At 38.4% G+C, this 15,183-nt stretch overlaps 1 protein-coding gene across 1 annotated transcript in view; it reads right to left on the bottom strand.

Moving 5' to 3' along the window:
* Positions 1-15,183, bottom strand: part of ADGRV1 (adhesion G protein-coupled receptor V1) — a 564,199-nt gene that overhangs the window by 394,017 nt on the left and 154,999 nt on the right. The window contains exons 49-52 of the mRNA XM_043593538.1: positions 12,523-12,787; positions 11,440-11,562; positions 5,022-5,244; positions 4,492-4,696 (exon numbers count right to left, since the gene is read on the bottom strand). Of these exons, the coding sequence (XP_043449473.1) occupies positions 4,492-4,696; positions 5,022-5,244; positions 11,440-11,562; positions 12,523-12,787 (816 nt within the window). The remainder of the gene's footprint in view (positions 1-4,491; positions 4,697-5,021; positions 5,245-11,439; positions 11,563-12,522; positions 12,788-15,183) is intronic.

Below are 15,183 nucleotides of genomic sequence, written 5' to 3'. Positions count from 1 at the left end.
CTCCAAGGTCTCCAGCTCTGCCCTGTCAATATCTATGGCCCGAGAAAGCCATGGGAGTGTTCTGCCCCCTCCCCTGCATTATGAAAGATTCATACCAAACACTTCCTGTGTACCAGGCATTTTTCTGGCATAAAGCTGCGAACAAAATAATATCTCAGTTCTTGTAGCCTTGCATTCTAGAAAAAGAAACTTGACAATAGACAAATTAGGCCACTATAAATTCCATAAAGAAGACTAAGGCAGGATAAAAAAAAGGTACAGAATGATGGTGGGGAATTAACAATTTTCAATCAGGGAAGGCCTTTCTGGTAAGTTGTTATTTCAACAGAAACTGGAAGAAAGTAAGGAAACAAGTCATGTTTCCACCTGGTGGGGAAAGTAATCTTCTTTCTTTCTAATCTTCTCCACCACAATTCACGCCTTAGAGCTGTACTGTCCTACACAGTGGCCAGGGGCCACAGGTGGCTACTGAGCACCTGTAACGTGACTGGTCTATAAGTGCAAAATGCACTGGAGGTTTGAAGACAAAGTATGAAAAAAAGAGTATAGAGTATTTCATCAGCCATTTTATGTTCGTTAATATATCAGGCTAAATAAAATAAAATACTAAAAATATTTTCACCTATTTCTATTTTTTTTCTGGAGCTAAAAAACTAAAATTATATATATGGCTCACATTATAATTCTTCTGGGCAGAAGTGCTTCAGGAAAAGCTGACCTGCCTGTATCTGCAGAGATGGGCCAGAATGAGGAACATGGTGATCCTACAACGCTTGCAAGGACTCATTCAGGACATTAGCACATCCAAAACTCCTCATCTCAGCTCTCAAACCTGCTCTTAATAAGTTGTACATCTCTCACTGAAAGGAAAATTCCTGCTTCCTGTAATTCTGTGGTTTATTGCTAAATTACTGCACTAGTTTCCTGTCAATTTCTGTCCTTACCCACTTACAATCTAGTGTCAATTCTATGGCCAGAGTAGTTCATTTATTTTATTTAAAAAAATTTTTTTAATGTTTATTTATTTTTGAGAGAGACAGCGTGTGAGCAGGGGGGAGGCAGACAGACAGACATAGAAGCCGAAGCAGGCTCCAGGCTCTGAGCTGTCAGCACAGAGCCTGACACAGGGCCCAAACACACAATGAGATCATGACCTAAGCTGAAGTTGGAGGCTCAACCCACTGAACCACCCAGGCACCTCCAAAATGGTTATGTGAGCCGGGTCATGTTGCTCTCCCACTTCAACCCATTCCCTCAGTGGCTAACTTCATGATGGTAATCAGCGGCTTATGCAGGAGTAAGTTCACACAGTAGCCTCCCTGCTATCCTTCAAAGGCTGCTCAGAGGTTGGCCCTTGCCTGGTGTCTAGGAAGCTGGATTTCAAGAGGATTCTCACCATTCCTGAAACTCATAGTGGCTCTCCGTGCCTGTGCTACACACAATGTAGTTTTTACTGAACACCTGTTTTCACTCTGGGAGTCTGGAATTGTGACATGTGCCAGGCTGAGAGGGCCTGCATGAACAGTTCCCAGGGAAAACCCCAGGCACGGAGTCTCTAATGAGCTTCCCTGGTTGGTAACACATCTCACATACTGTCAGCATTCACCTCAATGCTGGGGGAATTAAGTGTGTCCTATGTGATTCCCCTGGGGAGAGCTCTTGGAAGCTTGCACCCAGTTTCCTCTGCACTTCACTCCATAAGCCTTTTCCCTTATGACTTTGTTTTGTATCCCCATCACTGTAATAAATCACAGTATGAGAATTACAGAACCCTGAGTCCTTTGAGTCCTCCTAGTAAGTCATCAAAACTGTGGGTGCTGCTGGGGATGCCTGAAACAAGGCCCTGGCCCTTCAATTTCTTTGGCCTCATCTCTACCTGACTGACTTCGGCCACAGTGGCCTCCTTGCTACACCAGATAGGCAAGGCTTATTTCAGGGCTTCGGCTGTTGCTGCTGGTTCCCCCTGCCTCGAATGTTCTTCCCCCATCTCCTACACACCTTCGTCCTCATATCACTTCCTCAATGCCACCCTCCCTGATAGCCTATGTTTTACTTCTCTGCACACAATCCCCACCCCCTCCCTCACAATCTCCATCTGTCCTTCCTGCCTAACGTTCTTCCATGGCACATACTACCATCAGATACAGTACAGATGTCTCTTGTCCACTGTCTCCCTTTGCCTCATCTACAATTTAAGAACAATGAGGATAAAGAGTTTTACTATTTTACTTTTTGATATATCTCCAGCACCTGAAAGAGCATCTGGTACACAGGTGTTTGTTTAAAAAAACTGCTACACAAATAAATTAATGAACAGTTGCATAAGTGGCCTTGTTAGTTCAATGAGAGATGAGAAGAGTTTTCCAGAAGCTTTTGGGAAATCTCTTCCTTACTCCAAGAGCCACATTTCTCTCTCTCCCCAACTGGACATGAACAAGAAAGCAGTAGACCTAACAGTAACATCAGCTTTCAAACAACCAGATGAAGAACCAGCTTTATGCTGGCAAAGTGGAGAGATGGAAAGAATCTGAGCCATGTTGACATAGTATTATCCACCCCACTCTGAAGCTTATCTTCTCTGTGGACATGTTCTTGGTGTTTAAGACAATTTGAGCTGGGTTTTCCTTACTTGCAGAAGATTTCAGAGAACGATACATGATAGTTGCAGCTATAACTCTAGTTAAGAAATAAGGGTAAAAAATAAACTCAAAATAGATAAAGGACCTGAAAGTGAGACAGGAAACCATCAAAACCCTAGAGGAGAAAGCAGGAAAAAACCTCTCTGACCTCAGCCTCAGCAATTTCTTACTTGACACATCTCCAAAGGCAAGGGAATTAAAAGCAAAAATGAACTATTGGGACCTCATGAAGATAAAAAGCTTCTGCGCAGCAAAGGAAACAATCAACAAAACTAAAAGGCAACTGACAGAATGGGAAAAGATTTGCAAATGATATATCGGACAAAGGGCTAGTATCCAAAATCTATAAAGAACTCACCAAACTCCACATATGAAAAACAAATAATCCAGTGAAGAAATGGGCAGAAAACATGAATAGACACTCGTCTAAAGACATCATCCAGATGGACAACAGGCACATGAAAAGATGCTCAACATCGCTCCTCATCAGGGAAATACAAATCAAAACCACACTCAGATACCGCCTCACGCCACTCAGAGTGACTAAAATGAACAAATCAGGAGACTACAGATACTGGCGAGGATGTGGAGAAATGGGAACCCTCTTGCACTGTTGGTGGGAATGCAAACTGGTGTAGCCGCTCTGTAAAACAGTGTGGAGGTTCCTCAAAAAATTAAAAATAGATCTACCCTATGACCCAGCAATAGCACTGCTAGGAATTTACCCAAGGGATACAGGAGTGCTGATGCATAGGGCCACTTGTACCCCAATGTTTACAGCAGCACTCTCAACAATAGCCAAATTGTGGAAAAAGCCTAAATGTCCATCAACTGATGAATGGATAAACAAATTGTGGTTTATATACACAATGAAATACTACTTGGCAATGAGAAAAAATGAAATGTGGCCTTTTGTAGAAACGTGGATGGAGTTGGAGAGTGTTATGCTAAGTGAAATAAGGCAGGCAGAGAAAGACAGATACCATATGTTTTCACTCTTATGTGGATCCTGAGAAACTTAAGACCATGGGGGAAGGGAAGGAAAAAAAAGTTAGAGAGGGAGGGAGCCAAACCATGAGAGACTCTTAAAAACTGAGAATAAACTGAGGGCTGATGGGGGTGGGAGGGAGGGAAAGTGGGTGGTGGGCATTGAGGAGGGCACCTGATGGGATGAGCACTGGGTGATGTATGGAAAACAATTTAACAATAAATTTCATATTAAAAAAAAAAAGAAATCAGGATAGAGTTTGCACACAGGGCTAAATGGTGCAATATAAAAGGGTGTCCTTTTGCTCATGAATAAAGGAATATGAACTCTGAGATGGAAGTCAACCTGAGAATATCTGAATAGTTCTCTTTCTTCAGGGGAAAGCACCTCCATGTGTACAATGCAAGTACAGTTATAAATATCTCTCTCTCTCTCTCTCTCTCTCTCTCTCTCTCTCTCTCAATATACATAAGACAGTAATATATTTGTAGGTGATGTGTGTGATGAAACACAGTAGATAGTCTATTTGGGACTTGTTTCATCATTACCCTCTAGAGATAAGGCTAATAGCAGAACCAAACTCCAGGACTAAGGCCAACTGGGAACATTTCAAATTCAATCCTATAAGAGTAATCAGCACAAAAAAAAAAAAGTTTAGGACAAGATGATTCAGAAGGTTCAGCGTGTAGGACTATAAATTATAAGACATCAGTTAAGTACACCTTAAAATGCACAGTCAGGATGAAACAGGGAAAGAGAAGGAAGAGAGGCTTAAGATACTCAAAGGAGGACTGAGTGCTGACAACATCTAACATATAAATACAATGAATAAATCATTTTGACTTTTAAGGGTGGGATCTATACCTGAGCAAATCCAACGACTCCATAGGCATCATCATTAGACAGAATATTTATTTTCACATAACCATTAATACCAATCTCTGCTCCTCCTTTGGGATTTTTAAGCTCAACTCTGAAGAATTCTTCTTCTTCTGGAACTGTATCATCAAGGACATTTACCACTATTACAGCTTCTCTGTCACCAGGTTCAAATATCAGTTCACCTGAACTAGCATAAGAAACACATCAAATAAGACAGCTGAAACAAATCTCAGGCATATACATAGTAGATTACATATAAAATTCTCAGAACACTAATTAATACTAATCATTTGGGAAAATCACATTTCATAAATAAAATTTTAATCCAAAATGTTTAAAATACTGATTAGCTCGATAGAATATACATAATATGGAACATAACCAAATTTCTAGATTATGAATTAGCCTTATATTTTATATTTTTTCAGTCATTAAATAAACACTTAGAAATTAGGTGCCCTATAAAAACTATGGTAAGCATAAAGAGGTTCCGTATAAAATGGTGAACGTACCTAGGAATAAAGTCAGACTGGCTGGAGATGTAGGCCAGCTCATATATGTGTGAGTGCCTGGTTCCCACTAGAGCAATTAAATTCTTGCTTGAATTAAGGGACTTTACTGTAACAGAAGCTGCATCATGAGCAGAAGGTGCTTCCAGAATAAAAGAGAATTGATTCAGCTCTGAATTCCAGCAGTAAAGTGCAGACATAGCTTGGCCAATAAGAAGTATGTGGACTGTGGAAAGGAAAGAAAAGGCAACTATAGTAAAATGTGAATGTTATCTCACATGCTCCCTATTGTAGGACCAAAACAAAATCTTTTCAACTCTCAAAGTTCCATTTTGGTGTCTGAATTAACTAAATATGATCTGATTTCTGAAAATCAACGTATTATTTGAAATGAATGTAAATAGTAATTTTTTAAATGCTGTGGAATGATCAAACCAGCCTAACAATAAACCTATTTCCACTTAAGAAATCACTGGATAGGGCAACTGGGTGGCTCAGTCGGTTAAGCATCTGACTCCTGACCTCGGCTCAGGTCATGATCTCACGGTTTGTGAGTTCGAGACCCATGTCAAGCTTTGCGCTAACAGCATGGAGCCTGCTTGGGATTCTCTCTCTCTCCCTTTCTCTCTCTCTCTGCCCCTCCTGCATGGAGCCTGCTTGGGATTCTCTCTCTCTCCCTTTCTCTCTCTCTCTCTGCCCCTCCTCAGCTCTCTCTCTCAAAATAAATAAATAAACATTAAAACAGAAAAAAAAATCACTGGAGAGTGAAACCCAAATGCATTGTGGACTCTCTGCATTCATCAGTATTTATGTGCTGGGCAATATGGGAGGATATTTTTAAAAGTGAAAAAGATGTATAATCCCATCACTAAATGCTTCATTTTTGTATTTTCCTTTCCAGCCACCATCCATATGAATTCATGATGAACCATGAGTACACAGACTGATTACAAAACAATTCTTAATTATAAAGCTTAACCTTAAATTTATACAGCATTTCTTAGGTGTTATTACAAAGCACTCAAATTTATAGTTTTAATGCATATATAATCTACAGGACTGATCTTTAAAATATGTGTAAATGTTCATGGGTGACTGGGTGGCTTAGTTGGTTAAGCGTCCAACTTCAGCTTGGGTCATGATTTCACATTTCGTGGTTCGAGCCCCACGTTGGGCTCTGTGTTGACAGCTCAGAGCCTGGAGCCTGCTTTGGTTTCTGTGTCTCCCTCTCTCTCTGCCCCCCCACCCACTCGTGCTCTGTGTCTGTCTCTTAAAAATGAATAAATGTTAAAAAAATTATTTAATTAAAAAATGCCTAAATGTTCTCTACATTGAATGTTTATTATTTTTATTTAACTTTTCAACATGAATTAGAGACAGTTATTAATTTTTTTCATTTGATAAATTCTTAAAGGTGGTAATTAGGCCAAAGGATATGAACAAATTTATGATCTCACTGCCAATGCTTTTTGAAATGTTAGTAGGAAAATGTGCTCTTAATGATTCAATGCAATGGTACATATTAGCAAACATGGAGGGTAAAGGGGCTTAGTACATTGTATAAGGGGAAATTCAGAGAAAGGGAGCTTATTACATTGTATATACCATTAAGCAATATTCAGGCTTAAAACTGAGAAACCATCCAGAAACATGCACAAATTCTAGTACTTGAAGAAACACATGGGAACATAAAGATATCAACTAAGATGGGTTGGGTATTAAAACAGCACTAGAACCAGAAACCATGAACATTTCAGCCTATAAGGTTACAATGGAAGATTCCAAATCCTTAAATATCAAGAATTACTCATTATGTTTCTTTATGGTAATTATTTAAGTGCTATTGCAGTCTAATAAATGTTGTATAAAAGGTAAAAATCAAGAAAAATGTTATCAATAAACTTGTATGTTAACAATGATGACATATTTTTCATAAAGCTTTGTTAAACTGGGGACGTTCAGTAAAGAGCAAATTTCTCAGACAGATCTCAACATCTCCCAAGTTTAAATGATTCTACGGGCTCAACCAATAATTGTTTCTACAGGCTCAACCAAAATCATAAACTAAAGTACTCTGAGCATCACTGATTGATTATGTATCTTAATCGTTGGAGATACACTCTACTCATTTCCTCTCAATCTGAGAAATATGAGAAGGCAACAAAAAGATAATCAGACATTCAGAGTAGGAAACGTAGGGGGCTCAAATCTGTAGAGTATATAAGCAGAAAGTGTTTTCTCAGAAAATAGACATTTGTACTGTTCAAGATCACAGAAGTGGGCTAGGGAATTTAAAAGAAAAAAAAATCCTAAATCTCTCCTCTGGAGAACAAAATTTTAACTGGTACTGATTATAGAATTCCCTTCCAGTTATCAAGACCATAAGCAAACAAATAAGAGTATTCCAAAGGAAGGCAACTGGCTGAGATCATTTAAGGAGTGTAGATAGAGAAGTCCCAGGACTGAGTGCTGAGTGCTAGAGCAAGGTTCCAGGGCAAAGAGGTGAGGGAAATTACAAGAAAAATTGGGTCTGTTCTGGAAGGCACTGTGGAAGGGTGTAGGAAGTTGGGGGAGGGAAGAGTTGTGCCCCTGGTCTGGAAATTAGGGCTCATGGGATCTAGAACACACACAGATGAGATGACAGCCGCTTTCTCTAGAGGGGGCCTGGGCTTCTTATGGTCACTCCGCAGGAATGAAGAGAATGATGAATTCATCCAAATGATTTCCAAAGATGATGGTTTTTCAAAGGTGATAGTGAAGCTGAGAGTATTGGGGAGTTAAGGAGAAAGGGAGGGATCAGTGTCTTTCCAGCAGCATTAATTAAATGCCTCTTCCTTAAAGAAGCTTTCTGGACATCCCTTAGACCTGGTCAAGTCTTCTCTATTTTGTGTTATGAGAGCACCATATCCTTGGACAACAGTTAATGTTTGTACCTAGAAGCTTTTTGTGTGTGATTATATATCATGTCCCCCATTCCCTATTGTATGTTAAACTTCTTCAGAGCAGGGACTAGAACTCATTTTGTTTGTCCTTGTTTCCTCAGGGCCTACCACTATGCCTGGCATAACTGGCATTTTAAAAACTCTATTAAATAATGAAGGAGAGAAGGAAGAAAGAAAGATAAGTGTATATGTCCTTGCCTTCTCTGTCATATCCATTCTTCCTCTTGCATTTAAAGAATTCTGTCACCACCCAATAATCTCTGTCAAGTCATTAACCAGAATAAATATGTAATCCTCACAGTCATGGCTCCAATCTAATATTTGACATATTCAAAATAAGAAAGTCCTTGAATATTATTTAATGCATAATTTCAGCTTTCAGGGGATCTATAATAAGCCATTCTAAATAATTACTTACAATCTTTTCATACTTCTACAACCTCAAGTCACAGAAACAAAAGAAATAAAGAGACCTCACAATGGGTCCCCTAACAAGCCTCTGGCAGAATTTTTCATAAATTCTTTTAGAAAGTGTGCCTATTCTATTTCTTTAAAAATCTTTAAAGAGAATTCTATAACTTCAATTAATAACCCATTCAGGCAGCACTTGTCATCCTTAAAAACATTCATTAGGAAACTATTTTGAATTATAATAAGTGACTCAAGTAGATACTGTTAGTCCACTTGAAAACTTGAGGTGTAAGAAAAGCAAAACTAATAAAGGAACAAAATTAAAGGACAAGTAGACACAAACAAATACACGGTGAAAGATACATAATTTATTTAGTAAATCAACTGCTGAGTGAATGATAAGAAAGTCACAGCTACGACCCGTCAGAGAGGTGTCACGACAAGTCAAGAGAAGTTATTTACGAAGAGGATGCACAGAACAGAGACACACACAGGGCTCTGACAGCACAGTGAGCCTAAGGTAGAGGCCAGACAATGATGTAATGGTCCAGATGTCAGGTGGCCAGGGTCTGGGAGAAAGTAGCATGGACATGGGACCGAGGAGGGAAGAGGGCACAGGGAAACAAAGCACAATGAGATAGATAATCCATAAAAAAATGAGAGATAAATAATGCTGATTCCTGCTCAGCAGGTGAGGTAACTGAAGGAGATAGGGTCTAAAGATTACAGTGCCTGAATGAGAAAACTGCAGTCAGGCACCTAAGAGAGAAACTGAGAGAACAGATTCCTATATTTGTGCTAAATCCTCTACTCTTCTCAGTATCCTAAGTAGATTCTAGCTTTTATGAGTTCAACTACCTGAATGCATTGATGTCTCCAAAATCTAAACCTCTGGCTGATTTCTTCAGTGCCACATCTCTAAACCCTGCAGAGGCTTCTATGTTAACTCTTGTCCGTGAAGGCGCAAACTCTGCATCCAGCATATTACATACACCAAAGCTAGGTGGAATTAGAAAACAGGTTTTTGATCATCATTTGCTTTTGAAATGCCTTCAAGGATTTCTCTACCCTAATAATGCTCAGAGTGTAGTCACCAGACCCCTAACAGTCACTGACACACTTCAAGAGGGTCTGTGAGGTCAAAACTATTTTTGTAGTAATACTAAGATGCCGTTTCTCTACATCATTCTCATTCTTTGTTGAGTGTATGTGGGATTTTCTGGAGGCCATATGACTGATAATATTGCAGTAGACAGAATACAGACACAGACATAAAAAACAAGACATTAAAGGAATTTGTAAAATAAGAAAGTAATACCATTCTTTCTACAAAGGTTTTTCTTTTAGAAAATACTTTTTTTAAAAAAATAAAACATGTTATTTTTGTTCACATGTAGTAAGTTCATTGCTCTCATTCTTAATTAAGAAGTATCTTTAACATTTCTCCTTTTTAATTTCTAATACAATAAATATTAGTAAATAGAACCCACACAAACAAAAGCACTCTGAGTTCCTTAACATTTTAAGAGAATGAGAAGTTCCTAAGGCAAAAATATTGGGGAACCACTGAACCATCCAAACACATATCAAATCCTGAACCTGACATTCCAGACCTTCTTGTATAGATGCTAGTGTGTTTCCAACCTTACCACCACTACGCTGAGTCAAATCCTCTGTCCCTACCATTCTGGTTGACTCACTGTGCCCTCAGCATCATGTCTACTTCCACTTTTCTCTTTTGCTCACACCTTCCCTCCTGCGCATAACATTTCCTACCAGCCCACCCAGGCCGAGCTCAAGCTCCCCTCTGATACCTCTTACCCACTTCAATTCCACCAATGACAGAACAAATAGGACTGGAATTCTATCTTGAATTATTATCTTAATATTTTTCTTGCTTCTCCAACCAGACCTTTGAAGGTACAGAATTCTTCATAACTTTAGGGGTACCTGGGTGGCTCAGTCAGTTAAGCGTCCAATTCTTGATTTTGGCTCAGGTCATAATCTCACAGTTCATGGGATCGAGCCCTGCATAGGGTTCTGTGATGACAGCACGAAACTTGCTTGGTATTTTCTCTCTCTCTCTCTCTCTCTCTCTCTCTCTCTCTCTGCCACTCCCCTGCCCATTAAAATAAATAAATAAACTTGAAAAAAATTTAAAAAAAGAAAGAATTCTTCATAACCTTAAACAATAACTTATATATAATGGCTAATAATAAATGGGGCTGTTTGATCCATACAAAATTCCTATGTCTCCGTTTAAAAGTGAGGCTTTGACCCAGACTCACCTGCTAAGTCACTTGGTTTGGCTTCCAAGTTCCTCTGGGCACCCTAACAGGAGACATAATGACTCAGTGAGCCTGCTCCCTGCATTGTTCACACCTGTTCGGGGAGGCAGCCCCACAAGCTCAATAGGCCAAGTGCTGCTGGCCTCTATGCCTTGTTGCCACTGGTCCACCTAAATGATTCTTCACCAACCCTGCAATAATCCTACAGCCTCCAGACAACATTCACCCCTTGGTTTCTCATTAACGGACTTTTGTTTCTGAAACAACTGTGAGTAAAAATATTGCTTATGTTTCTGATGTGTATATTAAAGCACAGAAAATCAAGAAAGGATCAGACTGGAAGAAGGATGGGAGAGTGAACAGCCATTTTCTGACTTTTTAAAAATACTTCAATGCAGATACCTGTTATCCTTTTATACTTTCATATTTAAAATATACACTATATGCAATGTCACTCTTCATTTTTCTCTAGACAAAAAAAATGTATTACTTTATCCTTCACTAATGTTGTCTGCTCACTAATATGTTCACTAATGCTCACTATTATGTCTAAAATAACACATTTCAGTTATTCTGATTCTTCTCAAGCACAATTCCCATTTAAAAATATTAGTCCTTTTGAATTTCTAGGATTTCCAGAAATAGTACTGTTAAGATCTTGATTTTAGATCCTTATTAAAAGACCCAGTGTCTGGCAAAGTGATACTATCTCTAACTCAACAAGATTAAAATTATTCTAGCTTTCTACATTGCATTTCAGACTAGTTTAAACACCCTTACCTATTCCTGAAGCTGGTGTAAAGGCGTAGATCCTATTAATGGTAGTAAAATCCAGGGATTGAAAATATCTGAAAGAAGACTGTCCTGTCTCCCAGATGAAAATATCAATTGAATTCTGATTTCCTACAATAATGGAATAAAAGCCAAATCTGAAGGCAAAAGTTACAGGAAAAAAATGACGAAATTACACAGTAAAAAAATTATAAAAATATTTAATTTAATTTAAAAACAAATTTAGTTAGGACATTCCTCCAAATTCATTTACTTAAATAATAACACAACTTGGTAGGAAACACTTCAAATGTTTTCTTGCATTTACTACATGAAGTATGGCCACTGCTTAATCAAATCATGATCTGATATTAAAGAACAGTGACACACGTTTGTTTTTTTAGGAATGCTTAAGTTTTACCTAAGAAAGTTCCACTAGGCAAAAGAAAACATATTCATACTCAGAGAATATTTTGAAACAGTCTTATCAAAAGTCGCTGAGCACTATTTATTACTACTATAAATTACCCACGGCTCCCCAAGTACAGTCACATAAAATGTTATCTGTTTGCACTTCTGATATAAGATCTTCATAGATCTTTCCACTTTACATACCCATCCCAAATTTTAATATAACTTTAATGTGATAGTTTGTCATCTAAAGATTATACATATAACACTTAAAATCTGTTTTTCCCCCTAAAATCCATTTGTAGCTGACAGTCAATACCTTATCCATCAAGAAATGGATTAGCTGGGGCACCTGGGCAGCTCAGTCAGTCGAGCATCTGACTCTTGGTTTTGGATAAGGTCATGAGCTCACGGTTCATGGGATGGAGACCCGCACTGGGCTCCGCATTCACAGTGCAGATCCTGCTTGGGATTCTCTCTTTCCTCCCTCTCTCTGCCCCTCCCCCTGCACACGTGTGGGCACATGCTCTCTCTCTCTCAAAATAAACATTAAAGAAAAGAAGAAATGGATTAGCTAAAAAATTATTCCAAGAGCTACGTGTTTTCATAAAGATCCTACTATATGAATGCTATATAATTTCAACCACAATGTATATATGGCAAACGCTAATATCTTCTTACCTAGAGAGAGAGTTTTGGCAAAGATTAAGTAAATATCATCTCCTGAAGTCAAGGCCTCAACTTGTGTTGTCCCACTAATTGGCACTTCTTGAAAGTTAATAAACTCACTGCCAGACCATCTGAGTAAAAGGGAATTTAGCCTGGCATTAACCTGGGAAATGGCTAAGAACACAGAGCCTCTTCGGGTGAACAAGGCTATGCTCAGCACACCTCGGACAGGAAGTGTCTGATGCAAGGTGAAGCTTTCTCCACTCCATCTGAAGACCTGTGGGAAATGTTCAAATACAAAACCCTTCATGAGTAGGAATTTAGTACTTGTGTGATTTTAACCAATATCATTTATTTACTCTCCTGGTACCCTTTATTTAGTTAGGAGGATACTTTCATAAATGAGAAAATATCAAAACTGACACTCTGTCACTGCTCTGTGTGTGTGTGTGTGTGTGTGTGTGTGTGTGTGTATAAGCACACGCAGAGAATGAGTGAAAAAGAAGTTATATGAAAATAAATCAATTTCAAATATACATCTGGATAGGGGCAAGTCACAGAAAGAAAAAAGGAAAGCTAAAAACAGGAGAGAAGTTACTTATATATGAAAATTTCAGTTGTGGGTAAGAAACCTTCTGATGCTGTAATATCATTCCTTATCCACTGTTCAAGCAATAGAATATAAAAAGAAACACCAAAAATTTTTAGTCCTGAAGGTGGCAATGCATACAAGGTTTTAAGGTGAGTGTTCACATATTTAAAATTAAAAGAAGATCCTGAATCTACCTGGTTTCTTACACAATCTGGTCAATTGCAGAATTATATTTATTCAGTCAACAACTGGAAATCTTATGTGAGAGTGGCATTATGCTAGGAATTATGGATAGAGTGGCCTCTCCCTTATGGATCTTACTAACTGTTAGGAAAAGGCAAACAATAAACACACTGATAAATAAATGTACGATTATTCAATTGAGACAAATGCTGAAGATAACAACTAGGATGACATGATAGAGAATTATGGGTGTACTAGGGAAATAAAGTTGGAAAGAATGACAATGAATGACATGGGAAAATTTCTAAGGCAAAAAATGTTTGTCATAAGCTGAATGAAGAATGGTCCAACTAGAAGGAAGTTGATAGTGTTAAGGAATGAAGACAGTAAGACTGGAGAGGTAAGATCATGAGATATCTTTTGTGAAGATGACCATATAATTTATCACTGGGATCCTTTACAGAGCAAAAGGGACAGTATTGACATAATCCAGTCCTGTGTTGAGTGGATACAGAAATATAGTTATGCTACTTATAGTCCATCATTAAATAACTTAGAATTTATTTTACATATAATTAGAAATCACTGAATAGTTTTAAAATGAGGAATAATATGAAATATTATTTTTAAAAGACTGCTCCAGCTACTTGATGGATAAGGGATGTGAGGAGTCAGAGAAGTTCTGAGAGCAGCTGGGAGGCTACTCCAACAGTGTGGGAGAGAAATGACAGGACCTGGGCTAGGCAGTGAGGATAAGAGATGGAAAGAAATGTCTGTATTCAAAACATTACTAGGAGAAATAATCAAAAGCAGTTATAAATTAGATGTGAATGAATAAAAATGAGTAATCAAGAAAGATGAATGCCAGCATTTGGTCTTGAGCAATTGCATTTATGAGGTTGCTATTTCCTGAGATGAAAGCAAGCATTGCAACAAGTGTCAAAGAGAAAATCAAAGTTAAGTTTGGGATATGTTATTAAACTTAGGTACTTACGGAGTGATGCCAACAAGAAGTTAGATATGTAAGTCTAGAAATTAGAGAAAAGACTACCAAGAAAATTGGAAGACAGCCTATAGCTGACACCTAAAGGCACAGGATTGATAAAAGTACCTGGATTGGACAAAAAGAAAAAGAAATTTGAACAAACACTAAAACTGAAAAACGCCAAGATATCTAAGTTCAGAAAAGGGAGGAGGAACTGGCGGTGGAAACTGAAAAGGGTGACACAGAGAGACAGAAGGCAAACCTGTGTGGTATTTCAGAAATGAAGAGAAGAGGGGTGTCTGGGTGGCTCAATTGGTTAAGCATCTGACTTCGGCTCAGGTCATGATCTCATTGTTCATGAGTTCGAACCCCACATCAGTCTTTGTGCTGCTGGCTCAGAGATTAGAGCCTGCTTCGGATTCTGTGTCTCCCTGGCTCTCTCTGTCCCTCCCCTGCTCATGCTCTGTCTCACTCTCTCTCTCAAGAATAAATATTAAAAAAATTAAAAAAAAAAAGAAATGAAGAGAAGAGACAGTTTAAATTTGAGGATGAGGTAACTGTCACATGCTAATAGGAAGCAGCATAAGACAATGACCAAAAAAACATCCAGTGAATTTGTAACCCAGCTGTCATCAGTGACCATGAGGAAAGACAAAAGCTGGTAGACAATTCTTTCACCGTGTCTTACTACAGAAGGGAGAAAAGAAATGAAACAGAAGGTAGAAGGGGGTGAGATCAGGAGAGAAATTTATTTTGAAACCTGGAGATCCTGCATTTACACTGATTGCAATAATTTGACAGAGAGAGACACTAGTGATGCCAGACACAAGGGGAATAACTAAACCTTCTTATGGCAAGAGGAGCCTGGTTGTTATAGAAGAAAAATTTTTTCCATAACGGGATGGAGGAACAA

This window comes from Prionailurus bengalensis, chromosome A1 (genome assembly GCF_016509475.1).
Source record: "Prionailurus bengalensis isolate Pbe53 chromosome A1, Fcat_Pben_1.1_paternal_pri, whole genome shotgun sequence".
NCBI lineage: Eukaryota > Metazoa > Chordata > Mammalia > Carnivora > Felidae > Prionailurus > Prionailurus bengalensis.
This window is presented reverse-complemented; position numbering and strand designations above follow the sequence as displayed.